This window comes from Coturnix japonica, chromosome 5, assembly GCF_054131305.1.
Source record: "Coturnix japonica strain WE chromosome 5, WE-NBRP24, whole genome shotgun sequence".
Taxonomy (NCBI): domain Eukaryota; kingdom Metazoa; phylum Chordata; class Aves; order Galliformes; family Phasianidae; genus Coturnix; species Coturnix japonica.
In genome coordinates, this window is record NC_140667.1 from 50,989,957 (window position 1) to 51,017,286 (window position 27,330).

The 27,330-nt window shown below is 41.2% G+C and overlaps 1 protein-coding gene across 5 annotated transcripts in view; it reads left to right on the forward strand.

Annotated features, from left to right (window-relative positions):
- The window catches only part of KCNH5 (potassium voltage-gated channel subfamily H member 5), a 161,812-nt gene that overhangs the window by 10,043 nt on the left and 124,439 nt on the right, over positions 1-27,330 (forward strand). For all 5 annotated transcript variants that reach the window (XR_014946809.1, XR_014946808.1, XM_085549560.1 and 2 more), the window contains exons 2-4: positions 9,090-9,213; positions 15,245-15,351; positions 18,417-18,545. Coding sequence is in view for 3 of the 5 variants with exons in the window: in XM_015865668.3 (XP_015721154.1) it covers positions 9,090-9,213; positions 15,245-15,351; positions 18,417-18,545 (360 nt within the window). In the remaining 2 variants the exon portion in view is untranslated. The remainder of the gene's footprint in view (positions 1-9,089; positions 9,214-15,244; positions 15,352-18,416; positions 18,546-27,330) is intronic.

The following is a 27,330-nucleotide window of genomic DNA, read 5'->3' on the forward strand; positions in this document are numbered from 1 at the left end:
GCTTTTCTTTTTATGCTTGGATTCACCAGCTCTAAAGGGGTTTTTCAATGTCAAGTCGAGGAAGAGGAGAAAGTCTGATGGGTTTTTGAGCATCCTCAAAAAGAAGCCTTTCCATCGTCGTTCCTGGTTAAAAAACACTCTCGTTTGAGATTGCTTGCACTTACACAATCCCATCACACTTGACCGTAAATCTTTTCTCAACATCCAGAACAAGGCTTGTAGAGAGAGATAATATCTTCTTATAGGCCAATAGATATAGCTGGAAATATGAGTTATTTTTGCAGACAGATTCTTCATCAGGGCTGAGATAGAACCGGTAGATTTCAAAATGAAACACAGGTGCAGACAAATTATTTGGAATTGGCAGAGATGGATCCAAACAAGAAAGCATTTATAGATGAAGCTGCAGCAGTTTTAAAGCATGGAATGTCAGAATGGGCCCAGCAGGAATCAAGTGTGGTGGGCAGCCTGGTGCTAAAAGCAGCCACGTATCTGATTTTCAATGTTAACTTGGGGATTTGCTTTTTAGGAATGGTGGGAACCTACAGCATTTGGCTACAAATGAGGTTAAAGTGGGGAGAGAGCCCTGCAGGAGGTGGGGTGGGCATGGCTGTACAAAGGGATACAGACCCCCAGACCACACAGAGCTATGTTCAGGGTAATCAGTGCACTCTGAGCAAGTGTGTTTTAGTTTTTAGGGTTTTTCTTTTCTTTCTTTATTTGTTTTTAGCTCAGTGGAAATGCAGAAAGTAAAGCTCTTACATGAGGCTCCCAAGGATTGATGGGATCTCACCGCAGCTTTGGCGGTGCCCTGGGTCTGGAGAACACCAGGTGTTCTGCTAAGCTGAAAGAAAATGTGTTTTGTGGGAGCAATGCTTTGAATCACATTAAGGCGACTGTTTGCTCCTGCCATTGGTGTTTTGGGCTTTTAATAAGGTCAGGGTTCTTTCTTAAGTTGTTCTCTCAGCAGTCCGTGCCTGTTATTACTGCTTTTGTTGGTTGCTCCTTCCATGTTGGCACTAACCTTGGCTCAGCAGCGTGGGTACAGATTTGGGCAAATCTATAGGGCAGGGCTGGGCTTTGTGTGCTTATCCCAGAAATCCATCAGATCTCATGGGCAAAGAGGTGTGGAAGATAAAGACAGACAAGACAGACACATGTTGGAGCAGCAGAAGCATTGAGCTTTTGCTTCTGCTGTGTTAACAGAGTAAATTCTTTTCATAGCTGATGTTGAGTTTGGAAAAAGGTTAACTCTGGGACTTTGTGGCCACATGTAATAAAAGTGAGAACAATCTAGTGAAAGACAAATAATGGTAACAGTCACCATTATTGCTTATGGTTTCTGTTGCAGTAACTTTTAGAAAAAGAAATATTTCATGTCTTTTGCAAATGCGTTTTGACTCTTGGGCTGAACTCATGGCTCTGTAAGGAATTTCACCATAAACTTGAAAGCAGGTAGCATTCAGTTTCTGGCCTCTCACAGCCTAGAGACATGTTCCTGTGCATCAGCTCCCTCAGACTGAGCTTTGTGCGCCACTGAGTGCCTGTGAGTTTGATGAGTAAGGGATCAACCCGATCATAGGTTTTGGGATGCGGATTGGATGAGGCAGCTTGATCTGCTGGGATCCAGCCAGCAGATTGCAGGAGGCTGGAATTAGGTGGGCTTCAAGGTCCCTTCCAGCCCAACCCATTAATTTTGTGATCCAGGCAGAGCAGACGAGTATCGCACATGTAGTGCTAAGACACTTTCTCATTCTTATTAGCATTTTACTAATGGTAAAGTAAGTGTCTGCTGTCTCTCCCGCTAGTCTGTGCAGCATATCATAGAATCACAGAATGGCCTGGGTTGAAAAGGTCCATGGTGATCATCCAGTTTCAACCCCCTGTTGTGTGCAGAGTCACCAGCCACCAGCCCAGGCTGCCCAGAGCCACATCCAGCCTGGCCTTGAATGTCTGCAGGGATGGGGCATCCACAACCTCCTTGGGCAACCTGTTCCAGTGCATCACCACCCTCTGTGTGAAAATCTTCCTCCTAATTTCTAACCTAAACCTCCCCTGTCTCAGTTTAAAACCATTCCCCCTTGTCCTATCACTGTCCACCCTCATAATCATACCTGAATTCTTACAGGCACGGTGACATAGTGTTGTTCTCACTGGACACAATATACATAGGCTCTTTCCCAGATTAATTACAAGCTGCATTTTCATCTGATCCAAGTCAAATTTCATTCAGCGCAGAGAGAAAGGTCTTCAATGCAAATTACTTCAGGTTTACAGATGTCTGTTTTTAGGGGTCTTCGGCAATAACCCTGTCCCTCAGCTCTCAGCTAAGTTACAGAGTGTCTTGGGTTGGAAGGGACCTTAAAGATCATTGAGCTCCAGCTTCTTGCTGTGGGCAGGGCTGCTGACCACTGGATCAGGTTGCCCAGGGCTCCATCCAGCTGTAATGGTGCTGTAAACCATGGAGCAGAAATTTCTACCCTCCATAGTTCCATTGGCTGCGGGGAAATGGCTGAAGGTGTGACACAAGTTTATCTTGGGGTTTTCTTCGGCACAGGGCTGTGTTTGTGATTTCTTTGGCTGCAGGTGGCCGGCTGATACAGAAATCAATGCAAAGTGAGTTTATACATGAAGCAGCATTACTAGCTGACACTTGAGAGTAGTTTTCAATTGCCCTATTTTCATAGAATCATTACGGTTGGAAAAGACCTCTAAGATCACCTAGTCCATCCATCTACCCATCACCAATACTGCCCACTAAGCCGTGTCCCAAAGTACTACATTTACCCTTCCCTTAAACACCTCCAGGTCCAGAGACTCCCCCTAAATCCTGTGTAGCCTATGCCAGTGCATCACTGCTCTGAGAAGAAATTCTTTCTAATATCCAACCTGAACCTCCTTTGGCACAACTTGGGGCCATTCTTTCTTGTTCCACATGGTGAAACGTAAGGCGGATCTGATGCCTGCTGAAAGGCGTCGCTTTAAGTGGTTTAAATCTAGATTTTCTGTGCTTTCTTATTGTTAATTACCGCAGCTGTATATCATCTCATTGATTTATGCGCTCGAATAATGCCGTGTGGTTCGCAAAAGGAATAGCTGGCTCTCTGAGAACGTCGTTCTCCTATGGGATCTGCGCTCTGTCGGGTGCTGCCAGCAGAGGTCAGTGCGAGCGCTGTGCCGCTCCCAGCCAGCACCGAAACGGGAAGGGAAAGCAAAAGGCAATCGCTGATTTCTCGAGCAAACCTCACCGTGGGGAAGGAGCGTGCAGCCAAAGAATAATGCCAGGAAGTTAAGTGAGCTGTGGAAATGCGTTTAATTAGCCTCATTAACGGAGGTGCCGGTCGGTGGTTAGCCTGAGTTTTGAGTTATTCTCCTGGTGAGCTTAAGGAAACAGGGTTTTGTGGTTTGGTAAAATTAAGTAAAGGAAGAAGATTTTTTGGATTTAGCTTCATAATAGTCTGCTTTTCAGAAAAAAAGTCAATCTAAGAACTTTGTTTAATCAGCACATTCTGTGCCTGGCTGCATTGCTCAGCATTGCCTAACCTGGATGGTGGAGCCCAGTTCTGCCCTGCACTCAGTGCTGAGAGCAGCCCTGTGCAGGAGTGCCTGGAGCAGCACCCAGAGCAGAGCTGGGGCTGAGGTGATGGAATCATCATAGAATCGTTTCGAGTTGGAAGGGACCCTTAAAGGCCAAACTCCCTGCAATGAACAGGGATACCTACAGCTCCATCAGTGCTCAGAATCCCTCCAGCCTGACCTTGGGTGTCTCCAGGGATTGGACATCCCTCACTTGACAGCTCTGTCAAGAGCCTTCTCCATGCTGAACAGCCCCAGCTCTCTCAGCCTGCCCTTGCATGGAGGTGTTCCGTCCCTGGAACCTTTTTTGTGACCCTCCTCTGGATGTGCTCCAACAGATCCATGTCTCTCCTGTACTCCACATCTGGATGCTATGCTCCAGGAGATGCTGAGCTGCTCTGCATCAGCCACGTGTGGACACCCACACAAGGAGTAGTGCACAATTCTGTGTCAAAAGTGTTTTTTTTTGACCATTCAGCCACATGCTGTGAAACTGCAGCTATAGCTGGCTATAGGCTGAGTGTTTGCAAGATGAACAGCTGCCATTGCTGTGATTTTTCTCATCTGGGAATGCGAAGCAAGCGTGCTCATTTGTATCTAGCTAGAGATGTGGTTTTTGGTTGCTCCCTGAGGATGCTCGTGTGCTGTCTGCGTGCTCCAGTTTAAATTTAGCCCCACAGCATCTATCTTGTGCTCAGCGTAATTATAATAGGAAACAGATTTGGCAGTGGCATTTGGAAGGTAACTAGCATAGGTGAGGATTAGCCTAACCATAGGATAAATGAGTATGTGGTAGGGAACTTGCGATGAGAACTGAATGAAATGTCATTTCTCAGGCAACTCTTTGCAACCTTTTCTTGTCCTTATTGATCTGAAGCTCTTTCTGAGGTCAGCGAAGTTGTGCTGCAATAAAGGAGGTGGACTGTGATAAATGATTAAACTTAGCTTTTAAACTCTTTGGAAGGTAAATTCCAGGCAGTTTCTAATCCTTTAGGTTGCTTGCTGAATTGCTGAAAGCAGCTTCGTTGCCAACCGAGTGACTTACGTGTGGATTTAATACCTCAGCCAGTGCTGGATTACTTCTAGGAGAGGAACACCAATTTGGGGGAGGAATTAGCTTTGTCAGTGCAGTTGCATCTTGCTCTGGGTTTAGTCCTCCACACCTTTTCATAATGTGAGTATTAAATAAAAACAGCAGTGGTACAGAGAGGTGACATAAAGAGTTTGTCCTTCAAGAGATTATTTCTCAGGGAATGCTTGAGGTGTTGGATAAATTGGATGACACTGATGTTTTGCGTGCTCTAAAGACACTGGGGAAATAACAGCTTTGTTAGAAAACAGCAGTGTGGCTCTACTTGCCTGCTTCAAGCACAGCAGTTTGTCTGCAGCTGACCCCAAAGTTGGAAGAGTGTTGGTGCCAGCCCAGGCTGACTATAGGCAGCCTAGAGCAGCGGTGCAGTCCCCTTCTTTGGAGAAGACCAACTTGGATGCTTTCCTATGTAACCTACTGTAGGGAACTGCTTCAGCAGGGGTTGGGTTAGGGGATCTTTAGAGATTCCTTCCAACTCCTGCAATTCTATGATTCAGTGATTTCAGAGGGCTCAGTGCATGCAGGTCTGTCCCGGACATCAGGATTTTCTGCTACAGGGATGTGTTGAGCATAGGATTGGATTCACTGTACACAAACATCAATAGAAATATATACAGTCAGGGCCAGGATTTGTTTAGCAGGGCTAAAAGAAAATAAAACCTTAATATTTTACAGGAGTCCCCTCCCCAGCTCAGCTAGCAGGATCCCCACAAGTTTTCCAAGGTGATCTAAACCAGATTACACCAGTGTGTCCCTGCGTGGTTATAAGCAGAGCCAACTGAGAGCACTTTAGGTGGTTTAGTGCTTTTAAAAAGGCAACATGAGCAAAAAAGGCAAATTCCAGGCACTGCACAGAGCCTGTCTGCTCCATGCTGCACTCGCTTCACGTAAGAAGGACACGAATTCGGAACCGTGGCTCAGTGTCAAATTGTTCAAGTTAGGAATTTATTCTGCAAACATTAATATCATTATTTTTGTTCTGCTGCTGCTTCTTTTTTTTCAGCGTCTTTTTCAATGGTGACTTTTTTATTATTAAATGGTTATTTGCATCTTTTCTTGGGAAAGGATGGAATTCTGAAATAGCGACTTAAGCACTTTTGTTCACGAGCAATTCCAGAGCATCCTTGAGGAAAGATGATTAGAGACAGCGTTTCTCACTTGGCTAAACATATCTCCTGCAATGATTTAGCTGTTTTCACTCTCCTTTGATTACATAACATGAATTTTACGCTGCTTTGGGCGTTTTGGTGGGTGAAAAAATTTGCTTGCACACTGTGGTCATTTTTAAAAGAAAAGAAAAAACACAACAAAATGAGGCTTCATGTTGGGTTGGGTATTAAATGCTGCAAGACACGTTGAGATTAAAGGCTTGCTGCTATACAGCATGAGTTCCTTTACACAACAGAGCCTTTCTGCAAAGTGGAAGTATAAGAACAGCAAATACAGCACCTTTAACAATTGTTTACCTCAACTATGTTTTCCAAATCTGAAATTCTGCTTTGTACACTTAATATCCTAATTCCTTGCCATCTGTATTAACTTTGTAAGTGGGAGAGTTATGTAGGCTAATAAAGTGCATGCTGACTTCCTATAAGGTACATAACAGCTCCAAGAAGGGTTTGCCTGCTGCCTGAGCCCTGCTTCCCTTCTCTTACAGACAGGCAATGGTGTTCAGACTCACCCGGCTGGACAAACCTGCAACCTGCAGGTTGCATCACCGTTATTATTACACAGATATTATTACGTTATTATTATCACAGATAATTCAGCTTACAGGTGTGCAGGGTTTCGCACGTGCAATTAGACCAGTGTTCTGCCAGATTTACTTCCTGCCTTCAGCAGTGCCAGTACCCAGAGAAAACTTCTTCACAGCCTCCACCATAAAGTGCTTGTGAGACGAAGTGATGCTCGATGTGGAGGGCTAAGACAGATTTATCCTTGTGAATACATGTGATATCATCTTAAAAAACATCTAGCTTGCAAAATATAGCTCCTTCATCCTGAATCCAACAGGACATCACAGTGCTAGTCTCTGAGCCTGGGGCTTATCCTACAGACCTTTATGGGACTTGGCTGTGGTGTCACCACAGCAGGGCACGGAGGATGTCAGGGTGCCCTTGGCAGAGGGCTCCTTGTGTTGGAGCTGGTGGCATTTGGGGCCTTGAGGGTTACATACGGGGTTGTGCTTGGAAGAGTTCTTGGATGGAAGTTGAACACGAAGATGGTTTTAGTCCAAGAGTGGCTATTAGGACCCAACTCTAGAGGAAGTGACTGCAGAAATGGTCTTTCACAAATGGTTGCTGGTGATGATGTGGTGCAAAGCAGTCTCTCCTCAAACCACCCAGAACTCACAGACTGTAAAGTAGTATTCTCCACTGTTGTTCATCAAAATTATGCTCTAAAACAGACATATTAGCAACTCTGCAAGGAGTCACTGCTGAAATTTCTGAGCAGAGACTGACTGATGTAAAATTAAATTTGTGTTGAGTTTTGATCTGGAGAAATTTTAGACATAGACATAGAGAAGGATTAGTGTGTGTGCTGGGGAAAGTGACATGACTCCCCATAAAATGTAGGGTATGCATGGAATCTTGAAAATTTGCTATCAAAGGCAAAGTTTAAAAGGAAAGAAAGAAGTTTATGTAATGGAATATTCACAAAGACAAAGGAAAATGTATTCTGTAGTATTTGATCAAGTTAATTGTCCATATACTTTATGTGTATATATATGACCTTACAAGTACTAATATTTAAAATACATTTCTAAAGTGTTTTTTTCTAATTTCTTTTTGTTTGTTTGTTTTTTCTTGAAAGATCAGTAATTTGGTGGTATGTCTTGTTCCTTCCCAACATCCTGGTGGATTTGATCAGTTTAATGAATGCCTTAGCAATTATTTTGAGACTCCTGTGTGTAAGCAGTAGAAAATCCATGGAAGGTGTCCATTGAGTACTGTGGCTGCAACGTGTATCTTCTACAGTGTTTTCTGTTTCCTGAAACAGGATTATGTGATAGGGAGACACATCCAAGATATCAGATGGACAGGATGGTTTTAAGACACGGTTATTGGCCTATAGACTGTGGTTCTCTGGGGAGCACCCAGATTTGCTCGCATCCTTGAAAGAGTCTGAATATCTGCTTCCTGTAATTGCCAAGGTTGTGCTCATTGTGTGTGGATATGAGAGCAAAAACTTGGTGAAGGATAATGCAATAAAGAAACCTATTTGTAAATCAAACCTTGCTTTGGCTAGAGGACTAATATTGGTTGTTGCTAGCAGATGACATGTGCTCAATGTCTACTGCTGGTTGTAGCAACTGCATCTTCCCTTAGGCTGAAAAACTTAAAAATCTTTAAAGTTGGAATTCAGATTTAAGACTATTTGTGATGGATTTAAATGAATGTGTATGTCTGTAAAAGTAACTGGCATAACCATTCTTTGACTATTAAATGAAGAATTTGTAAGAATTCCCTGTAATTTTTTTCCCCCTGCAATACTGCTGAAAGGAACCTCTGCTGTCCTTTCCATACAGCAGGGATTTTAATAGGTACGTTGTAATGCTTTTTAGCATAAATGAATGGGCTGGTGTTAACAGTTAGTTCTACAGCAACCAACACAATGCATCTGAAAATTACAACTGAAAATAAGCAAAGCTTTGAAGATCATCACAGACTGCAGCTTGAGAATCTCTGCTAAGTGAGAATATTGTTTTTGAAACAACGTTAAGATGTTGATGAAGATAAAATCCCACAATGTGTTTAATCAAGATTAGTATTTCCTTCCTTAGAAATGCTTTTCTAAAAGCAGAGATAGAAGAATATCTCCAAACTAGTGAATATGACTATTTTAGGACTAACTCGTAATGTGTTGGTGCCAGTCCGTGCGTATAAAACTGTAGGCAATGACTGAAAAAACAGATGATTGAAGCAGTATTTAAACCTGAGTTCAGCCTCCTAAAAATACTCCTTGCTCATATTTGTGTATTGACAGCAATTGGTGCATGCTACTAGGATGAACCAAGCCCACTTGTTCTGTGTTTTGGTGTAGACTGTGACTGGAATTTGATGTGTTTTGTGTTATTTCAATGCTTATTGATGGAGGAGTTTACTTATCTTAGGCAACGGTGTCACCGTTGGTCTTGAAGCACATATGGTTCAATGGCATCAAGTTTCAAATTAATGTGAGGTAAATTTCAAGATATATATACACGTATAAAGTGAAAATCATATTACTGAAGCTATTTGTTTTACTAAGAGCTGTCTTCATTGCAGTTTGCTTTCTGATGCCCACTTTGATTTCAGTCCTCTCTGAGATTTCCTGATGGAGGTTTCCACTGTGAATAACTCTGCATCTGCTATGTAACACGAAGGATGTACGTGTGCTTTGCCACTGACAACAGCCCTTTTTCTTCTCTTTCTTCTTTTAGAGTCCAGTTTTTTGTTGGGAAATGCCCAGATTGTGGACTGGCCTGTAGTTTATAGTAATGACGGTTTTTGTAAACTCTCTGGATATCATCGCGCCGACGTCATGCAGAAAAGTAGCACTTGCAGGTAGGTTGTTCACCGCTACTTGATGCACTTGTACAGTTACAATTAGGTTATGGAAAAGGATTTATAGGAGAGTTGTTTTGCATGTAACTACGTGCATTGAGTTGAGCACCTTGTTGACTGGTGCCCAGTAAAATAATGACCAGTTTTACCAGCATTAACAAACTGCTCAAATACTTCAGTCCCTTGCTAAAAGTGGGGCAGTTTTTAGAGTCCTGCAAGACTTAAATTAAAAGAAAGCTAAATTCCAATGTTCTATTATTATTATTATTAAGAGCATCTACAAATCTAATGTGTTTCACTCAAGCCATTATTGAAGTGAAGACAAATCTGCTTGGTTTTGGAATTCCTGTTATCCTCTGGTGATTGTTTAAATGCAGTTGAGCATTGCAGCAGTAAAGACTGTTCAATGGAAGAACACTTGACAAATTTTAGCAGTGAATGAGGATCAACTAGAGCTGTTCCTGAAGCTGGGGTAAATATTTTCAAGGTTTAGATATCATTCTTCACTCATATGAAATCTGCCCTCATTAATATCAGTATGAATGTGTTCTCAGGTAAGGAAAGTGAGATATTCAAGTGACCTATTTCAAAGGCTATTTTAGTAGATTCTTGTAAATTCTCATTCTGGAAGGCCTGCAGAGTGCTACTCTGTTGCTTATGTTGGTTCCTGTTATACACACACTGAGAGGGCACAGTGATGTGCAAATGGCATCTTTATTCCCAAGAGGGTGATTAGGCTGATGATGTATTTACTCTGAGCATTGCAGCTTTATCACTTTTGTATATTTTTTTCCCTCCTTTGTTGGTGGTCTTTCAGGGGTGGACGGCTGTAATTTATGGCTGGATGTGCATCTGTGCCTGCTCTGCTGCATCCTTTAAAAGGAAGTGCTGTAGGAAAAGACTAAATCTCTAATGCATGTGTGGGTGGGTGAGGAAAGTAACCAGGAATGGTGGAGGCAGAAAGGAATGACTGAGATACCAGTCTGTGTGGGTTTTTCCTTGATGGTTCAGGGGAATGACCAGCTCTAGGGGCTGGGAATAGTGGGCTGCATATCTGCTGGGGTGAAATGCTGATGTGTGGTCATTGCTCTTGTCTTGAGGGAAAAGGAAAAGCCTTGGGGGTCACAGGTTGCTCTGTGCAGCCAGGTGTCCTCTGATGGGCAGTGGAGGAGAGATGGGCACATGCTGTTGACACGAAATATTCATTCACGTGGCAGCAACCAAGTTGGTTGCATGATGGGGCTGAAAGAAACAGTGTTATCGCAGCTATCCCAAATATGCTTACACTTGCTTTTCTCTCTTAAGCTGGGTCTGTTTTTTCCATGAGTCAGTGCTTCAGTCTCTGCATATTTAAGTCATTACACAGGCAAAATGGGATTTCAGGAAAATGCTAGGAATAGATTTAGCAATACCTCTGTTAATATTTCTCCTTTGCCTCTGAGGGGACCAAAAGTTTTAATTCATCAAGTGCCCTCTATGAATGTGATGGACTCTATTTGGAAAGCATCCTGTTTTGGCTATATTCAAGTGAATTATATGGATGCAAATGCAAGAAGTGATTGTGGAAAATGGATCTGGTAGCGAAGTATATCTATCTATCTATCTATCTATCTATCTATCTATCTATCTATATTTCATTTATCTTAATCCATCTCTGGATTTTGGAGAGACTTCTCTACTCTGAAAGCGTGGCTGGTACCTCTTTTGTGTCTGAGCCTTAGCTGGTGGAGTTATATTTACAGTGTGATATTTCCTGCTCTGCAGGAGGCATCCTGGTCATTGCAGAGGAAAACTGAGCAGGGGAGGCATTGAGCATGGTCTGACCAGCAGCACACACTGGTGCAGAAAATTTCTTTAAGGCTGCTCTCTAATGAGGAGCTGTGTGGCTGTCTGAAATGGAAAATGTTCTTGAGGCCAGTAGTGCCTTCTTAGCATTACTTCATAGAATGCCACTGTAGGTTTTAGGTATCCAGAACTATTATTTATCTTATTTTCCAAGTCAGATTCTCAGCTTTGATTTGCTGTGTTGGACCAAGATTGTTGCATTATGCATAAGAAATAATTTATACAGAATATTTGCTTTCCTGTTCTAAGGCAAATGTTATGGGATAAGAGATTTGTGATGCTACACTTTTAGTACAGGATTTGAAAGGATCTGTTTCTAGAGCTTGTTAATGCCAAAAATCTAACAAAAGAAAAATACACAGATAAAAATCAATGTCAGTCTAGACCTTGACACATATTGTTATCTACTTATCATAAGTGTGATGCCTGCAAGTTTTCAATTACTTATCCTTGAGTAGTCAAGCAGCATTTTAGACTATGCTTATGTCTGTTTATGCCTGTCACATGCCATACCATACACTGGGACTGCTCATTTGTTGTGATGCTTGGTCTTGATTGATACTGGAATGGACACGTGGCATTGCATTTGTGATGATTTTTGATCCAGGTCAGGCAGCCAGGTAGTCCCATAGCCAGCTGGTAATCCCTCTGATTCTTACACTTCTCTCATCTTTTTAATTAGCAACAATATGTGCGTTGGCAGGAAAATCATGCTGAAATACCTCAGTAGAGGTGCCAGTCTCTTAGTTCCATTAGCATTGTATAAAAGGCAAGGTGCATATCACGCTTCCTGAATGTTGCATGATGGGGTCAGTGTGTGTGTTCTTTCTGGGGGCACAGTACACCAAAAATTGCAAAAATAGCTGGAACAGAATATATGTAAGTGAATACTAAAGCATGTGAGAATTTTAGCTGGAAAAACTTGCGTGCTTGTGAAGTGTTGTGGTGCCAAATGAAAAGGAGCTGCCAGCTCAGAAGGAAATGGGAGGGCATCCGCAATTGCAGCACCTCTGACATTCAATTAACTGTGCAAAAACCCTTGTCTGGAGGTGTGCTGCTAGGTTAACCAGCGTGTAGGAGAACCACTTGTTTCATGCCCAGTTGCCCACAGACATGACAGTTTATACTGTGATGAGTACATTGAAAGAATAAACAGCTCTAGGCCATTAAAACCCTATTAAACGCCACAAATAATATCCATTTGAAGTTGTTTCTTGTCAGTTAAGTTCAGTCTTTCTGGCAAGCCTTCAGAAGAGCAGGCACCCTTGGGTGGCTGGTTAGTAGATCTGCCCTGCCATTTTGCATTCGGCTTTTGCCACAGGCTTTGTTCTCTTTACCCTCCCTGGCACCTTGTGCCTCAAATTCAGCATTTTAAATGAGGAAACTTGCTCTGAGACCCATTTGTGTGTTGCCTTCCAGCTGTATAGTGGGAGTAGATTGGGTCTGCTTGCTGCAGTTGTTTACAGGTTGCATTTCCACTGAAATGCTTGCACAGCTCTGTTCAACGTCTCTGTTCTCCCTTGTTTTGATTTACTGCCACTGCAAGTGAGATAAAATGTCTGAGAGTCTCCTGGCTTCCATGGAGTTAATGGCAAAATTCCCACCTGGCTCAAAGAAAAGGGGTATTGCATAGTGGGTACAGCGTGCCAGACTTGAGACAAGTTAAATTTGATACTGGGATGTTGCCTCTATTAACTGATCTACCTGTATGAGAAGACTCTGCAATGCAAAAGCTGTGCACAAAAGCTTTTCTGAGCTCACCAGTGAGACCCAGGGACCTGCCCTAATTCTCCTTGGGATCGGGGTCTGCTCCTGAACTTCTGAGTTATGGGGCTATTGATTCGTAGAACAGTATTTGCTATTCCTCTTGAGTAGACCTTGGTTGCTTATAATTGATATCTTTTCCATAAAACACTTCTGGATAAACAGAGCTGTTATCTGGATGTAGGTTCATATGCCTTCCATGTTTCGTCTGCCTTCTTATCTGGTGAATTCCTCTCAAACAGCCTCAAACGCCACCTTGGCATGCACTGCATACATGGAGCTGCTCCACTAATGCTTTCCTGGATTCTAACAAAGGACATGGAAGCACAATGTACAGCTTTAGATGTGGCTTTTTTTTGCATGTAGAGATGCTTTCAGAGGGAGGCAGGAGGAAAGGCATCTGAAATGGCAAATGGTTTGTTGCAGAGATGGGGAAATCATCTAAGATTGTTCCTTTCTCTGAGTGCCTCAGTAAGCTTTGTTTCTCTTTGATAAGTCTGTTTTGTAGGTAGTAAGATCCCCAGTAGCAGGCTGGCTTTTATATTTATGTCTTGTACAGTTTGCACTGAAGGAACTTGACAAGCAGTAAATAACAAGAATATGAGGCAGAAAAAGACAGAGTGATTGACTGAAGAAGTAGGAGTCCCTCCATGTATACAAAATAGGACAGATTAAATTAAACCTATGATAAGCACAGATCTTATATAACTTGCACAGTGATTGGCTTGGAGGCTCTTTTGGTGCCTGCTAGTAAAAACTGGCTTCTGAAAAATAGTTATTTCCTTCTTCAAGCCTTTTAAATGCCTCTTTATATGTGAAAAGAATGCAAGATTTGAATTTTACAGATCTACGACAATAATAGACATAAAGTTACTAATTTTTTAATTCATAGAATGGCTTTAGTTGGAAGATACTTTAACAATCATCTAATTCCCACCCCTCTGCTGTGGACAGGGCTGTCAGTAACTATATAAGGCCCTGTTCAACCTGCCACTATAGAGACATCTCCATCTCTGCACTGACCCAAAGCTGACAGCACCATATTGTGGGAGTAGCCCTATCACCTCCCTGGGCCAGTTGTGTAGAGGAAAGATTCACTGTCCAGCATTCATTGAGTATTTTAATGTTTGCCAGGGCACTAATCACTATGCTGGTTTATTGTTTCTTTCAGAACAGTAGGTGTAAAATAAATGTTTATTGAACCTCTGAAGGTCTGTTGATCGATAAAAGGGAAGCTGGATTTAAACCACAGCAGCACCGATAGCCTTTCTTTTTCCCTTTCGTATTCTCAGGACTGTATGTTGTAGGTTTCAGCTGGAGCTCAAAATGTTTGTGAACAAAGAAGATGGAGGGGTGTGGGGGTGTCTGATCAATGAGAATTGTATTCATCCAAGTGTCTGAAAGCTTTGATGCCATGCTCCATTTTCCTTCAGTTCTATAATTGGCAATTTGCACAGAGCAGTCTTCACCTATTTTTAATCCAGCAGAGGTGACAAGAAAAGCCTGGCTGTTTTCTCATAAAGGCTTTCACAAGTAAGGTCATTGGGGGTGGGTTTACTTGTACCAGTTGAAAGTCTGACCTGGAAAAGACAGCAAAGATGAGGTGGTCAAGAAATAGCAGGGCTAAAATTAGGGTTTTCTAATCTTTACCTGGAGAGAGATGAGTCTTCAAAAAATAATTCAGTGTTTTTCCATATTTTCAGTGAAATATTAAAGAAATGTGGTATATTGTAAGAAAAAAAATGGGAGTGTGTGTGGTTATCTTTAGAAGTAATGCAGATATAACTACAGTGGAACAACTTGTAGACTTGCTTTCTGAGTGAATTCTCAGACAATTGCAGTAATTAGTTCTTACTGGGTAATTCCTACCTCAGTTTGTAACTGGTATTTAGATAAAGGATTCTGTACATCTTGTTGTCCCAGATGCACGTTGGCAAGATTAGATCTGCAGCCATCGGTATTGTTTCAGCTGACAGCTGTTACCTGTTGCAGGTCCTCGTCTTCCTTCAGCGTCCTTTTCGAGGTCTGAATGAATTTTGGGATGTTTTAAAGGTTTTACTCAGTAATCTCCAATTTCACAGCAATATTCTCATGGCCTCAAGCTGTGGCAATAATGGTTTTATAGGCTATCAGCTCTTTTCCTAGCAGTATGCCCTTAAAGATATGCTCAGAAAAGCACTTAATGAAACGCTGGATGACAGCAAATACATCTACTTTACAGAAAAAAAAGGCAGTGATTGTTATTTACTATTGTAGGTTTCATAACAGCCTTGCGACACTAACTATTTAAATGAAAGTAAATGATAGTTAAACTATGGTAAATGACAGTGAATAGCATCCCCAATGGCTCTGCAGTCTGAGGTGACAACTTATTGTTTTGCTTGTCTAGCAAGAAGAGAAAAATGTTTTTTTTCTTTTTCAGTTTTATGTATGGTGAACTGACAGACAAGAAGACCATTGAAAAAGTCAGACAGACTTTCGACAACTATGAGTCAAACTGCTTTGAAATTCTCCTCTACAAGAAAAACAGTATGTATATATTTGCCTATTGTGTTGGGAGTGAAAATGTGTGCTTGTTTTATATATATATATTTATACTGTGATATAATGTATCTGTGATGCACTATGTATATCACTGTTGTGATAGGGCAATGGGGAATGGTTTCAAGCTATGAACTGCAACAGGTCTATATATAAGGAAAAAGTTTTTTACAATAAGGGTGGTGAGATGCTGGCACAGATTGCCCAGAGGTGGATGCCCCATCCCTGCAAACACCCAAGGTCAGGCTGGATGGGGCTCACCTTGATGAAGCTGTGTGTGCCCCTGTTTACTGCAAGAGGTTGGACCAGATGGCCTTTAAGGGTCCCTTCCAACTCAAATGATTCTATGATAACATGCTATAATTTATTTAATATATGTAGTGGGTTTGTATGTATATTATATAAGGAAATGCATAACTACATAACAGACTAAAATAGTCATTTTTGACATGTAGATAAATTTGGGGACAAGATGTGGAGAAGAAATGGGTATTTTGATCATCACTGCTGAGGAAGCTCTTTTTTAAAGTAACACAAGTGTTCAGATTGCTACGTCTGGCAGGTGTTTCCTGGTATCTCAGATCTGAATCCTTGTTTCCAAAATACATTTAATTTTGAGGATTGTATTCCAAAAGGGAATCTGTCTGGGTTAGTAGAGAAGAAATTCTGAATGAATTTTCCTCTCAGGAAACATCCCCAAATGTGCAAAGTGAGAAGCCATTCCCTGATTGTGCAAGTGGTTGCTCCCAGTGGTAGAGATGCCTCTGAGCTGTGATGTTGTGGAAAGCAGTAGTGAGCCCTGGGGAAAAAGCTGGCTATGCCTGATTGCCCTTTTCACTGCTAACTCACATAAAGCCTTAAGAACACTGAAGAGAGCATACAGGATAACTCAGCTTCTCAAAACATACTCCTGTGCCTAGTTGCTACCTTTCCCTTTTAAACTAAATCTTCCTATATGTGCACTGAAACGATAGGAAGCATCTTCAGATTTCTGCAATTCTGCTTGCTTTGAAGCATCTTAGTAAAGGGTAATTGGAAAGAGAAGCAGAAGTGGCTCTGAAGTCTGGCTGCTCCTGTAAGTGCCTGTGGTAACTCTCCAAGTGATCTCTTTTCAGTTTCTTGGCATATGGACATATTCCTTAGATTTCCTCTCTACCTGCCCGGTTCCTAAACAAGTCACCTGAGCACCCTCTTACATTATGAAGATTTAGTGGGACTGACGCCTGTTCTTTGCAGGTGATGGTGCCCAGCACCGCCATGCCTGGTGTCCAGGTGACTGTAGAAGATTTCAGCCTTTCCCCAACCCTGGCTTCTCTGTTTAATTGGGATGGCAGCTCCTTCTTGGCATGGGCCACTTCTAAACCAAGTTCCTTTTTATTATATTTAAATATAAAAACTAGAAAGTCTTCACTTGGTCATTGTTCTTTAACTACCCAGTTATTTTTGGCTTTCAGTTGTGGCTTGCCTGCTTGATCTTGCTGGTGTTTCAGGGATTTATTAATCTGCAGTTTACGTTTCAGATCAGGGAGATCTTGAAATTGAGGAATTGCTTTTCCTATCCTCCTGTCCTTCAGCACAGTGATGATCTTTAAGAGCATCCACAGGGCTGCTGCCTTCACACACACCCTTATTATTTTAACCCAGTTAGCAATTTTCTTCAAGTTTGCTGCAGATTTCTTCTGTTTTACTGCATTCCTTCTTATATAGTTCTCAGCTCTACCCACCTAGCTATTCACAGCACCTGTGTAGGCATGTACATGCGTACGTGTAATACTCAGGAAGCCACCTTGCCTACTTTTGAACTCCTGCCTAGTTAACAGTTTCTACAGCACTACCTACCTTGCCTCTGTCTTTGATTTTTAGCTGTGCTGTTGTACAGGTTATTTTGCCTACTTTTGGAGCGTTTCAAAGGGTGCTGTTGAGTTGGCAGGTAGAAATGGAAGCACAGCATCACTCCAGAGAGCTGCAGTACTTTCTTAGAATATATGAAAAGAGCATTTTATCTTGGGTTAGCAACAGGGAATAAAAAGCGTCAAGTAATCAGCATAATGGCTTTGGAATTACCACCAAAAGCACTCTCCTGTCTCCCTTACCTCTCCAGTTTGCTGTCATTGAGTTATTGCTTTAATCCCGATAGAGCAGTTCTGAGTTTTACCATGAACCCATGTGGATTTTGACATTCCCTACAGTATTCCTGTTCCGAATGGGTTTTGTTGACCTCTGCATGTCCATCACTCATTTCCTGGCACAGCTCCCAGATGGATATGGTATATTAGAGGAGATTTAGAGGGGCCAGCAGTGCCCTGGGATGCCAGGGAATGAGCAGCTTGTTTCAGTGTGCCAGTGCTCAGGCTGGCATTCAGACAGCTTAGGAGAAAAAAAAGCCATTAAATCACCTGGCTGAAAGCACATCAAATCCAGAAGATACCGAGCTGACTCTGAAGACATTTGTTGGGCAGTGAATGGAGGTGTCATAAGGCTGGGAAAATGTGGGCTTGGAGTTTTGTCTGGTGTCATGAAGCTCTGACACTCATGTCCTTGGCAGATGAACAGAGTATTTCTCAACAAATGTTTGAAGTCTTTTAGGGTTTTGCCCTTTGCAGAGAAGACCTGTATGTACTTGGGGAGCCTGCCACAGTGCGAAAGTGAAGGATGGGACCATAAAGAAAAAATGATATTTGAAGCAGTTGGCAGAGTACTCCATCAATTTTGATTTTAGTAGTTCCATGTTGTGTAAGAAGCGTTCAGAGATATCCTCAGTCTTTTGTGTCTTAACTGGCTGCTCTGCAGAGAGACATGGTGGGGAAGACCAAGAGCAAGTTCTGTCTCTTGTTACGGACTAGTTAGATTGGTAGCATTACCCCATTTAAATTTAAGAATGAGGGTATTGTTTTCCTTGGAGGAGGTAAAATGAAATATTTGGTACATGTAGTTTAGGATCACATCTAGGTATTACTATGTGTGTTTTATATGATGTATAAAGTATCCTATGCACAGGCTGGGGGAAAACTGTGCTATATCACAGTCCAATGACACCTTTTTCTCTGCTCCAGGAACTCCAGTTTGGTTCTACATGCAAATTGCTCCTATAAGAAATGAGCATGAAAAAGTGGTTTTGTTCCTGTGCACTTTTAAGGATATCACTTTGTTCAAGCAGCCAATAGAAGATGATTCAACAAAAGGTAAGTATTTATACACTATTTCTTTCTTTTTTTGGTAATTAGTTAAGTACATGTTCAGACTTAGTCATGTCTCATGTCTTGTTGTTTTGTGATCTGTCAGAGTTCAGATGCCATTTTCATAAGTGACTGATTAGAACTGAATAATAAATCACTGTGAGTGAAATATTCCCTAACAGTGTTTCGCCAGAGCTTCAAACCTTCTTTTCACATTGCAATATCAGTGTTTCTTTGTTAAAGTATTTGCTAAAAATGGCATGATTTTTAGTCATTGTAATACTATATTGCTTTGGGAGACGTTCTGCAGTTCTACTGTTTTCTATTTATCAAAAATAACATCAACTTCTTTGCTTTGAAGAAGAGAATCTGGCAACATTCTGTGCTCTGATTGTAAGATGCATGGCTGGTGTCTTGTGTATATTGCCCTGGATAAAATAGTGTGCTCTTCCCTAAGGAGGGGCGTTTTTGCTGTGGAATCCTTATCCCATTTTCTCTAGGAAGCTGTCTTCTGGTAATGAATTCCTTTCTCTCTTTTTCTCGTTGTGCTTGTAGAAGGCTTGATTTCTCACTGAGAGCCATGTGCCCTGTAAGATGCTGCCTTTAGGATAAAACTCTGTCATTTGAATGCAAATGGGATTTAAACTACTTTCTGATGATACATAGCTAACAGTTACATGTGCTTGGATAACTGAAATGTAGATTGAGGAAGGCAGACTTGAAAAGCCTCTCTTTGTTCTAAGACTAAAAATGAGACTTTTTTGTCTACAGAGTATTATCTGTGTAGCTATAAGATCCAGCTATTGGAGAACCTTCTCAGCCAGCATAAGCCTTACTGCTTCTGCAGTTCACTTGGCATCCTACAAATGTTCCTTTGGGTTCTCAGCCTGGGAGATTTGTTCTCTGGGGAGGGAGAGATGTTCTGGGGATGCTGAGCTCATCCTCTCCCTGTCTTGTGGCCGAGGAAAAGAAGAATCCACCTGGCATCTATAATAGAAACAATATGTGTTCCTATGGGAGAGAGCAATAGCTGCAAAGTAAGAAATGAGTCTACTGCTGTTCTCCAGTGAGGGGAACCATTAATTACAATGTCAGGTATTAACTATGAACATTGCAAATATTATCAGCAGCAGCCAGAGAGGTTTGACTGCATGTTTAAAGAGCTCTTATTTCTCTAGAAGTTGTACTTAAAAAGAAAGAAAGAAAAAAGCAACAAACAACAAACAGTGCAGCTACATCTGTCTGTAAGGCATACAGTTGGAGCCTTAAGAATTTCCTTGGGGTACTTTGATTACAGCATTGATTAACACTTATCAATACATCCAACAAACTCCATAATTGCAAACTGTTGACCTGGTCAGGTCGTGGTTGGACTTGATGATCATGAAGGTCTTTTCCAACCTGAGTGATTATATGATTCTGTGACTTTTTTTCTTCTCCTTTTGCATATTTTCTTCTATTTTTTGTATAAATCGGAGCTTCTTTTATATTGACAATATATTAAAAAAAATCATATTCAAATATTAACAACATTTCACTGCTGGAAAAGCAGCACTGTTGCAGTATAGTCTGCATTTCAACTGGGTGGATCAGCAGGATCCCACTGCACTGGGATCACAGCCTTGTTTTGTCAGAGGTAGCGCTATGAGCTATGCATAATTCATTGTCCTTGCAGATAACATTACAATGTGCTTAGAAGCTGTCAGGCCACTTTCTTTTTGAATTATGAGATTGGTAAACGTATACATTGCAATTTAGGGGAGAAATTTTCAACTCTTGTAAGAAGCACTTTAATAGAATAGTGCTGCGAAGTGCTGGGATTTGTCATTGGAAGGGCTATTTGAAAAGAAAAGGAAAAAAAAAGATTTTCCTTTGGAAATCCTGCCAGGACCATGCAATACATAATACATAAGTAACTATGGTGCAGATGAGTTACTGTCTATTACTTATGGGAGCAGTAAATTTGAGATAAAAAATTCAACAGAAATAAAATATTGATGCCATTATGCAATAATCTCCCCATACCGGTGCATTCTGCACTGTTTGAAGGTATGCTGCTTTGCTGTGAAGCTTTGGTGTATCACATTCCTACGCGGTACAAGGATTTGGTATTTAAGTCATTGTAATGGGTGTAGCTCTGCTGCAGGATGTCTGCATGTCAATAGATGGTTGTGCTTGCTGGCCCCACTTGCAGCTGCAGAACAGTTGGTGTCTGATGCTCTCCTTCCTTGGGCAGCTGCTGTTCTGGAGAACCAGCAGTGGTGCCCCCATAATGAGGAAGCAGATTTGTTCAGAGGTGTTGGGGAGCTCATCCTGTTTGTGAAAACAGGACATCAAACCAAAATACTGATCTTACTGCAGAGCACCTTGCAAGGCAGAGGTGGGATTTTTGCCCAGCATAGGCTCAAAACCACAATTGCTGAAAGGCTCAGCACCAAAAAACTCATTGACCTCACATGGAATGGTCCTGTGGGAGGGAGGGGAGTTGGAGAGGGCTGGGGCACTGTGACAGATGGTGTGTGTCTGCTTACCTGTGTGCTCACATTTGGCTGTGCTCATGCTGTTAGGAAAAAAAGGAGGAGGAGCAGGAGCAGAAGGGAGGGGGCTTTGCTTGCAGGAGAGAGCAAAAGGGGAAAAATGTTCCAGGTCACCCAGCAGGCTGTGAATTTGTTACTGTCCATAGGCTGCTGAATCTTATTGAACTGAAAGCACAACTGGTAAAATATACTGTCAGAGTTCAGAAACCTCATTTCCTGAGCATACAGTGAGTATAACAGTAAGGATGTGACTGACTTATTTTCCTGACCCATCATGTGGAGTACAGTTATAAAACACAGAGCAGTTTGTTATTCTGCTAAACTCACTGATACAGAGCTGTTAAGAGCCTTGGATTCCCCCTGATTCTACCCCAACCCCTCTAAACACTAAAGAGTTAAAGAAAGTGCAGACAAGTCTGAAACACCCAAGCAGTGTGTTAGGTGATATTTAACAAGCAGTGTTTACAGTGACCAAAAAGGACTGTTGTATCCTCATAACTGGAAAGAGTCTGACTGTTAAAGCCTAAGTTAGTAGGCTGAAGGGAGGCAGTTAAGGCAGTAATAACAGGAGGAGACATCAGGATGTGTTTACTCTTGGATGGAGATGCCACCAGCAGTTGTGCAGGTGCAGAGAAAAGGGCCAAGAGCCATTTGTTGACTTGTTTGATGGTTTGTAGCACCCCAGCTTGTGAGCTGGTAGCTGTGTGAGTTGTGATGAGTGGCAGTGTGGAAGGAGAGGTGTGAGGACTAGTGGTGGGGCAGGAGCTGGTGGTGGTCACCAGGACAATGCCTTATTTGCCATTGAAAGAGCCATGCTGTGTTTTGACTACTTTTTCTTTCCTTGTACCTCTTTGGTAATGTGAACATTTATCTTATCTGGATTCAGTACCAGGCAGTAGGTCATAATGGGTCATATCTGTGGTGGTGGAGAACCAGCTCACCAGGTGTCTGGACCGAATGCCTTACAAAGCAGAGGTGGGAAGGCCATTACAAGCATATGAAGGTATTTTCTTCCAGAGTGTAAAACCCAAAGAATCTTCTCTTTTATGTTCGTACCATTGTAGGATCACAGTTGGATGCTTTTATCAGCTTGCTGTGCTTGTATTCTGTCTTTACCTAGTGGCCTTTTAAAAGCATCTTGAAAGCATTCAGCCCTTCCAAAGACACACAGTGGTAATAATCTTATGTTTATTTGTCAGGAAAAAAAAATAAATCAATTTTTCTAGGCCCTAACTGTTAGGAGGGCAAATGGATCCACTTAAAATTTTAACACAGTTTGAAGCCAAGAATGAATTAGATTATACTAAACTGAAAGTTGAAGGAAGGGTGAAGACTGGTAATTTTTTGTAAGGTTATGGTGAAATGCCACCTAGTTACATAATAGGGTTTTTTTTTCCCCTTTGTTATCACTAGTGAAAGAAAAACATGGCCTCCAGGTAAACTTAAAAGCTTGCTTGCCTGGGATCCTCACTGGTTGTTTTGAATCTCTTTTGAGGGAAGTATGGAGCTTTTCTGTAGCTGCAATTGGTTGGGAAGTTCCTGTGAATACTGATGGAGATGGAACTGTTTGATTAGGGTGCAACGATGTGCTAATGAGGCTCCTACAACTCTGGACTGTGTGCCCTTAACAGATGGGGATCTAGAGATGGCACAGCAGTATCCTAAAGGGTTTTTTTTTCACATGGTACTGCCAGACTTTGATAATCAAGACTGTCTGGGACAATGCTGTACTGCTTCTAGTGATATAACTCTTTATGGTTATATAACTCCATATAATGATACAACTGTATCTCGGAGTGTGACAGGGCTATAAAAAGTGAGCTAGTTGCAGAAATACGCACTTATGCTTGCTAATCCTTGCTAAGCCTATAATTCTGATCCTTTTTTATCTTTAATAAGTGCCAGTTATTAAGCATATATAACTAGTTGCACATGGGAAATTTTTCCTTGAGGGGGTATCAATCCTAGTGATAATAGAAGAAGTGGGTGGAGGGATTAGAGCATGAAAATGAGGTTTCTACCTTTAGCTAAAGCGCAGTGTACCTTGTTGAATATATCACCTTGACAGTAATCCATAACAGTAATTTAACGGGTCACAATTTGGATATCCTTTCCGTGTGTTTATTGCACTTTCCCGTGGCTGTAATTACAGGGGTTTTGGTGCTTTATAGAACCAAATGCAGTTTGTTCTGCTGCTGTTTCCCATTGCTCTGACCTGCAGAGTTGTGCCCCTAAGTGTCTTCAGGCTCCAAGGAAGTTACCTCTAGCTCTCTGTTATCCCTTGAGACCGTCTGGCCCATGAGAAAGGATTTTGTGCAGGGTGACATAGAAGTGGTCATTTGCCTGGACACTAGGTGGACTTCTGATGGGAAGAGTATAGACAACTCATAGGAATTATGCAGACTCTCAGTGTTTGAAACCACCTATTTTGGAAATACACAACTTACTAGAAAGTAGGAAGACTTTCTGAGGTGCTTTCATTCCTGTTCCTGTAGTACAGATGTCCGCATTAGTGTCTTTGGTGATGTGTTAGTAGCAAGCTGGCCCCTGTTCTTGTTTGCCACTGTGATGACGAATGGAGGATTTCCATATCCTGTGCTATTTAATTTCCTTCACAGAAATAAAGTACGTTTCTGAATCTGATACTGTATTTTGAGGTCTGTGTGTGCTCTGTTAACAGCCCAGGAAGCATATTAAATGTCTGTACATTTCTAGAAATATAATATGCAATGCAAAAAAAAACCACTCCATTGAAATCAAATGTAGCCCTGTGAGAGACTGAATTAAAATGGAAGTTGATATTTATAGAAGTAACTCTTTGTATTTGGATACACTTTTTATGTTGAAAATTGAACACTCATAAGCCCTCTATAGAATATTAACTGTAAATACAGTAGAGTTAAGGTTTTTAAGATTCTAATCTGTTTATCAAAGGCCATTACATTTCTCTAAGCTACTCCTTTGCTTAACCCATGAACTAAACCATCTTTTTCAAAGTCCAGTACTGATTTGAAACTGTGAACAGAATCCTCTGCATCATTTCATATTTTTCCCATTTTTTTTTTGTAACACTAATGGCTTTAAAGAAAGTGCTTTATTTAAATTAACCTGGCATCAGCTTCTTGCAGTGGCATCTTCTTAAACACTTTTCCCACTAAAAAAAAAAAAAAGTAAGTGCCATTAAGGCACTTGCAGATGTAATCAAACCATCCCTCAGCCTCCGTTAGATAAAATAAATGTGCTGAGCTCTTTAAAGCTCTATCTAGCCTGAATTTGGAGGTCTGGTTATGGCAGATACCAGTGTTTCAGCTGCTTTTAATCCAGCTCATTAGCAGCAGTTGGGATGAAGCTGGTAGCATGGATTTAAGCTCACTGGGTCCTGAATACATTTCTGTAGCTGATTATATATTGCAGTTAGGTGAGTTCAATGTTTTCTATTGCTCATCCTCTCCAAGTTTAGCTCAGGCTGCTGTATTTCTCAGGAGTAGGTAACTTTTTGCCAGAGCCGACCACATATGGAAATGCTCATCTACTAAGACCTCTGGATCCTTTATGGAGCTACTCTTGCTAGGGAAGTTTCCCCTTTCACTGCTGTAAATAGAGTTTTCATCTCTTTCACCTACATACCTAGTGTCAATTTAAAACACATTCTGTTGGCCCAGTCCTAGTTATCTAGCACATCACCTTCTTGAACATTCCTCTTATGTTTCTGTTGTCTGGCATTTTATCAATGTTTTTTGTCATGACTTTCAAGCCATAGACCTTATAGAGAAAGGCTCTCAATAATGGCTTTTTACTGCTTTCTGTAACTCCTCCTTTTATATCTGGCAGGTACCAAGTTCTTCATCCATTTAATATAAGATTTACTGAACTGCATGTCGTTAATATTTTGTCAGGAGTGTCATACAGTGTTAAGTCACCAACAATTGCCATACAAAAGGATATGGGAGAATCATCCTTGTTCTGTGGCTCCATTTGGTTGGTGCATTTGGCCTCCAGCTTGGTCAAGGCATTTGACCATCTCTCTGCAAGCAAATTTATACTCTTAGCAAATAAATAATGAAATCAACATTGCTGGGCATTGTACATTGTTCCATATTGACAGCTATTCCTAATATTCTTTTTCTTTTTGCCTTTATTAAATGTTTTGAAATGTTTTGATGTTTTGAAAGTCAGATCAGCTTTTTTGTCATTTTGTGTGGTGCTGAGATCAAACTAGACACCGTGTACTTAATTGGTCATCTTCTTTGCCCTTTCTGCATGTGGGTAAAGAAAACCATTTGATCATAGTTTGGAAATTCTTTAAAAACACTATAATTATTGAAGTAAATCCATTCATAGAAGGATTTTTTTCCCCATATGTTTTGAGCTTTCTGTGACCACTTCAAAAGCCATCATGTCTCATGCATGCATTTAATTGTTCTCCCTTTCCATCCTTGTATGCTTTGTTGTATATTGCCTTTTCATTTCCCATTGCTGACCTACTCTTGAGCCTAATCTTTTGGCCAGTATAGTCCTTTTCATTGACCATTTTGCTCTCTGATAAACTAAATGCCAGTTGGCTGATATTTATAGTATTCAGGCTTCTTTTTTTCCTCTTAAAATTATGTTTTTTTAATATAGTTACAGGAGATAAGTCCTTGGCGGTCCTATGTGCATGTGAATAAAGTTTAACTCAGTTGTAAAAACATTAAATTTAAGTAATTGTGCACTGTGAATTTGCAGCTACGTCAGAATTAATTTTATGAATACACTGTGTACCAAATGTAACCAAGCAATATGTAGATCTTACTACTTTAATCAGTCGGTCTCAAAATGGCTTGCAAAGTAGATCATTAGCTTTATCTGCATTTTATGGAGAGGAGACTGAAGCTCAGAAGGTAAAAGTAAGTGGTATGCTGAAGATTACCTGGTGATTCCTCATCTATTTTTGAGCTCCCCGGTAGTTTCAGTGGGTGGATACTAACTGGGAATGCAGAACTGAGCAAGATAAGAGGTCAGGTGTAAAAATTATCCCAAGAGTGCAGTATGCTGTCAGACAGTGGAATGCACAGAATGTCAAGTAGGAAAATCTATCCTAATATTTTGAATTACATTTGCATAGATGGTGTGGTTCTTCAGCTCATGAATAGTTTTACTGCATCACGGGAGTGATTGAGCTTTGTTTGACTATTGTTCTATTTATTCAGGAATCCCATTTATCTCTCTATCTTGAACAAAGCAACAGCAGGATGACTAAGTTTTTTGATGAGAGACTGAGCTCTTCCAGCCATATTTTACCTGTAATAAAGAGCAAACAGCCAGCCATTGCAATGACCTTACTGTCTGAATGCCTATTAATAATAGAGATTCGTAGATGCTAAGTTCTGATGCACAAGGATGATCCGTGTTATCAACTGACATCCAAATTGCCTAAATAAGCAATGCTACCTCTTTGCTTTTGTGGATAAGTCAGGGGTACATGTGATTTAAGCACTCTGTGTGTTAACTGTTTCATGCTACGTAGCATGGGGTGAAGAATGACCCTTCCATAGTCTGGAGTTGTAACACTCCTTCAGGCAGGAACCCATTGCTGTCATTACCCTTTGTTTTTTTTTTTACTCAGAATATCATTGTTAACCCAGGTGTTTTCACTGTAGTCTGAAGTATTGGATGGTTTCCTGAAACACTGTTTTAAAAGCCTTGATTATTTCTGTTCCTTCTGAGATCAGACAAACCTTGACTAAAAGGTTAATTGCAACCCAGCAGAGCTACACTAATGTTTTATTAGGGGGGAAATAGCTATGCCTAGATTTTTTTCTGAGCAAGTGCACTATAAACAATACTAATATCTTCCCTTGAGATTTTTAAACTCTTCATAAGCTCCGGTGTATAGATTTAGCTTTAAAATAACGTAATATAGTTTATGAACTGGAGATGATGACAATTATTTTCAGTGCATCTGTTAGATGGGTGGCTGAATTCATATTTAGACCTGTACACAAATATGATCAACTCCTAATTAGAGCAGGAGGAGAATGGAAATGTTTTCTCACTTGCAGGTACTTATATTTGTAAATATTTGCTATTATTTTTGAAGGCAATTGGCATATTTATTGATGGCTGAGGTCTGCACAGGGAAGATGACAGGGAGGATATTAAGAAGAAGTTTTTTCCTCAGAGGGTTGTGAGGCCCTGGCACAGACTGCTTAGAGAGCTGGTGGTGCTCAAGGCTGTGCATGGGGCCTTGGGCAACCTGAGCTGGTGGGGAGAAC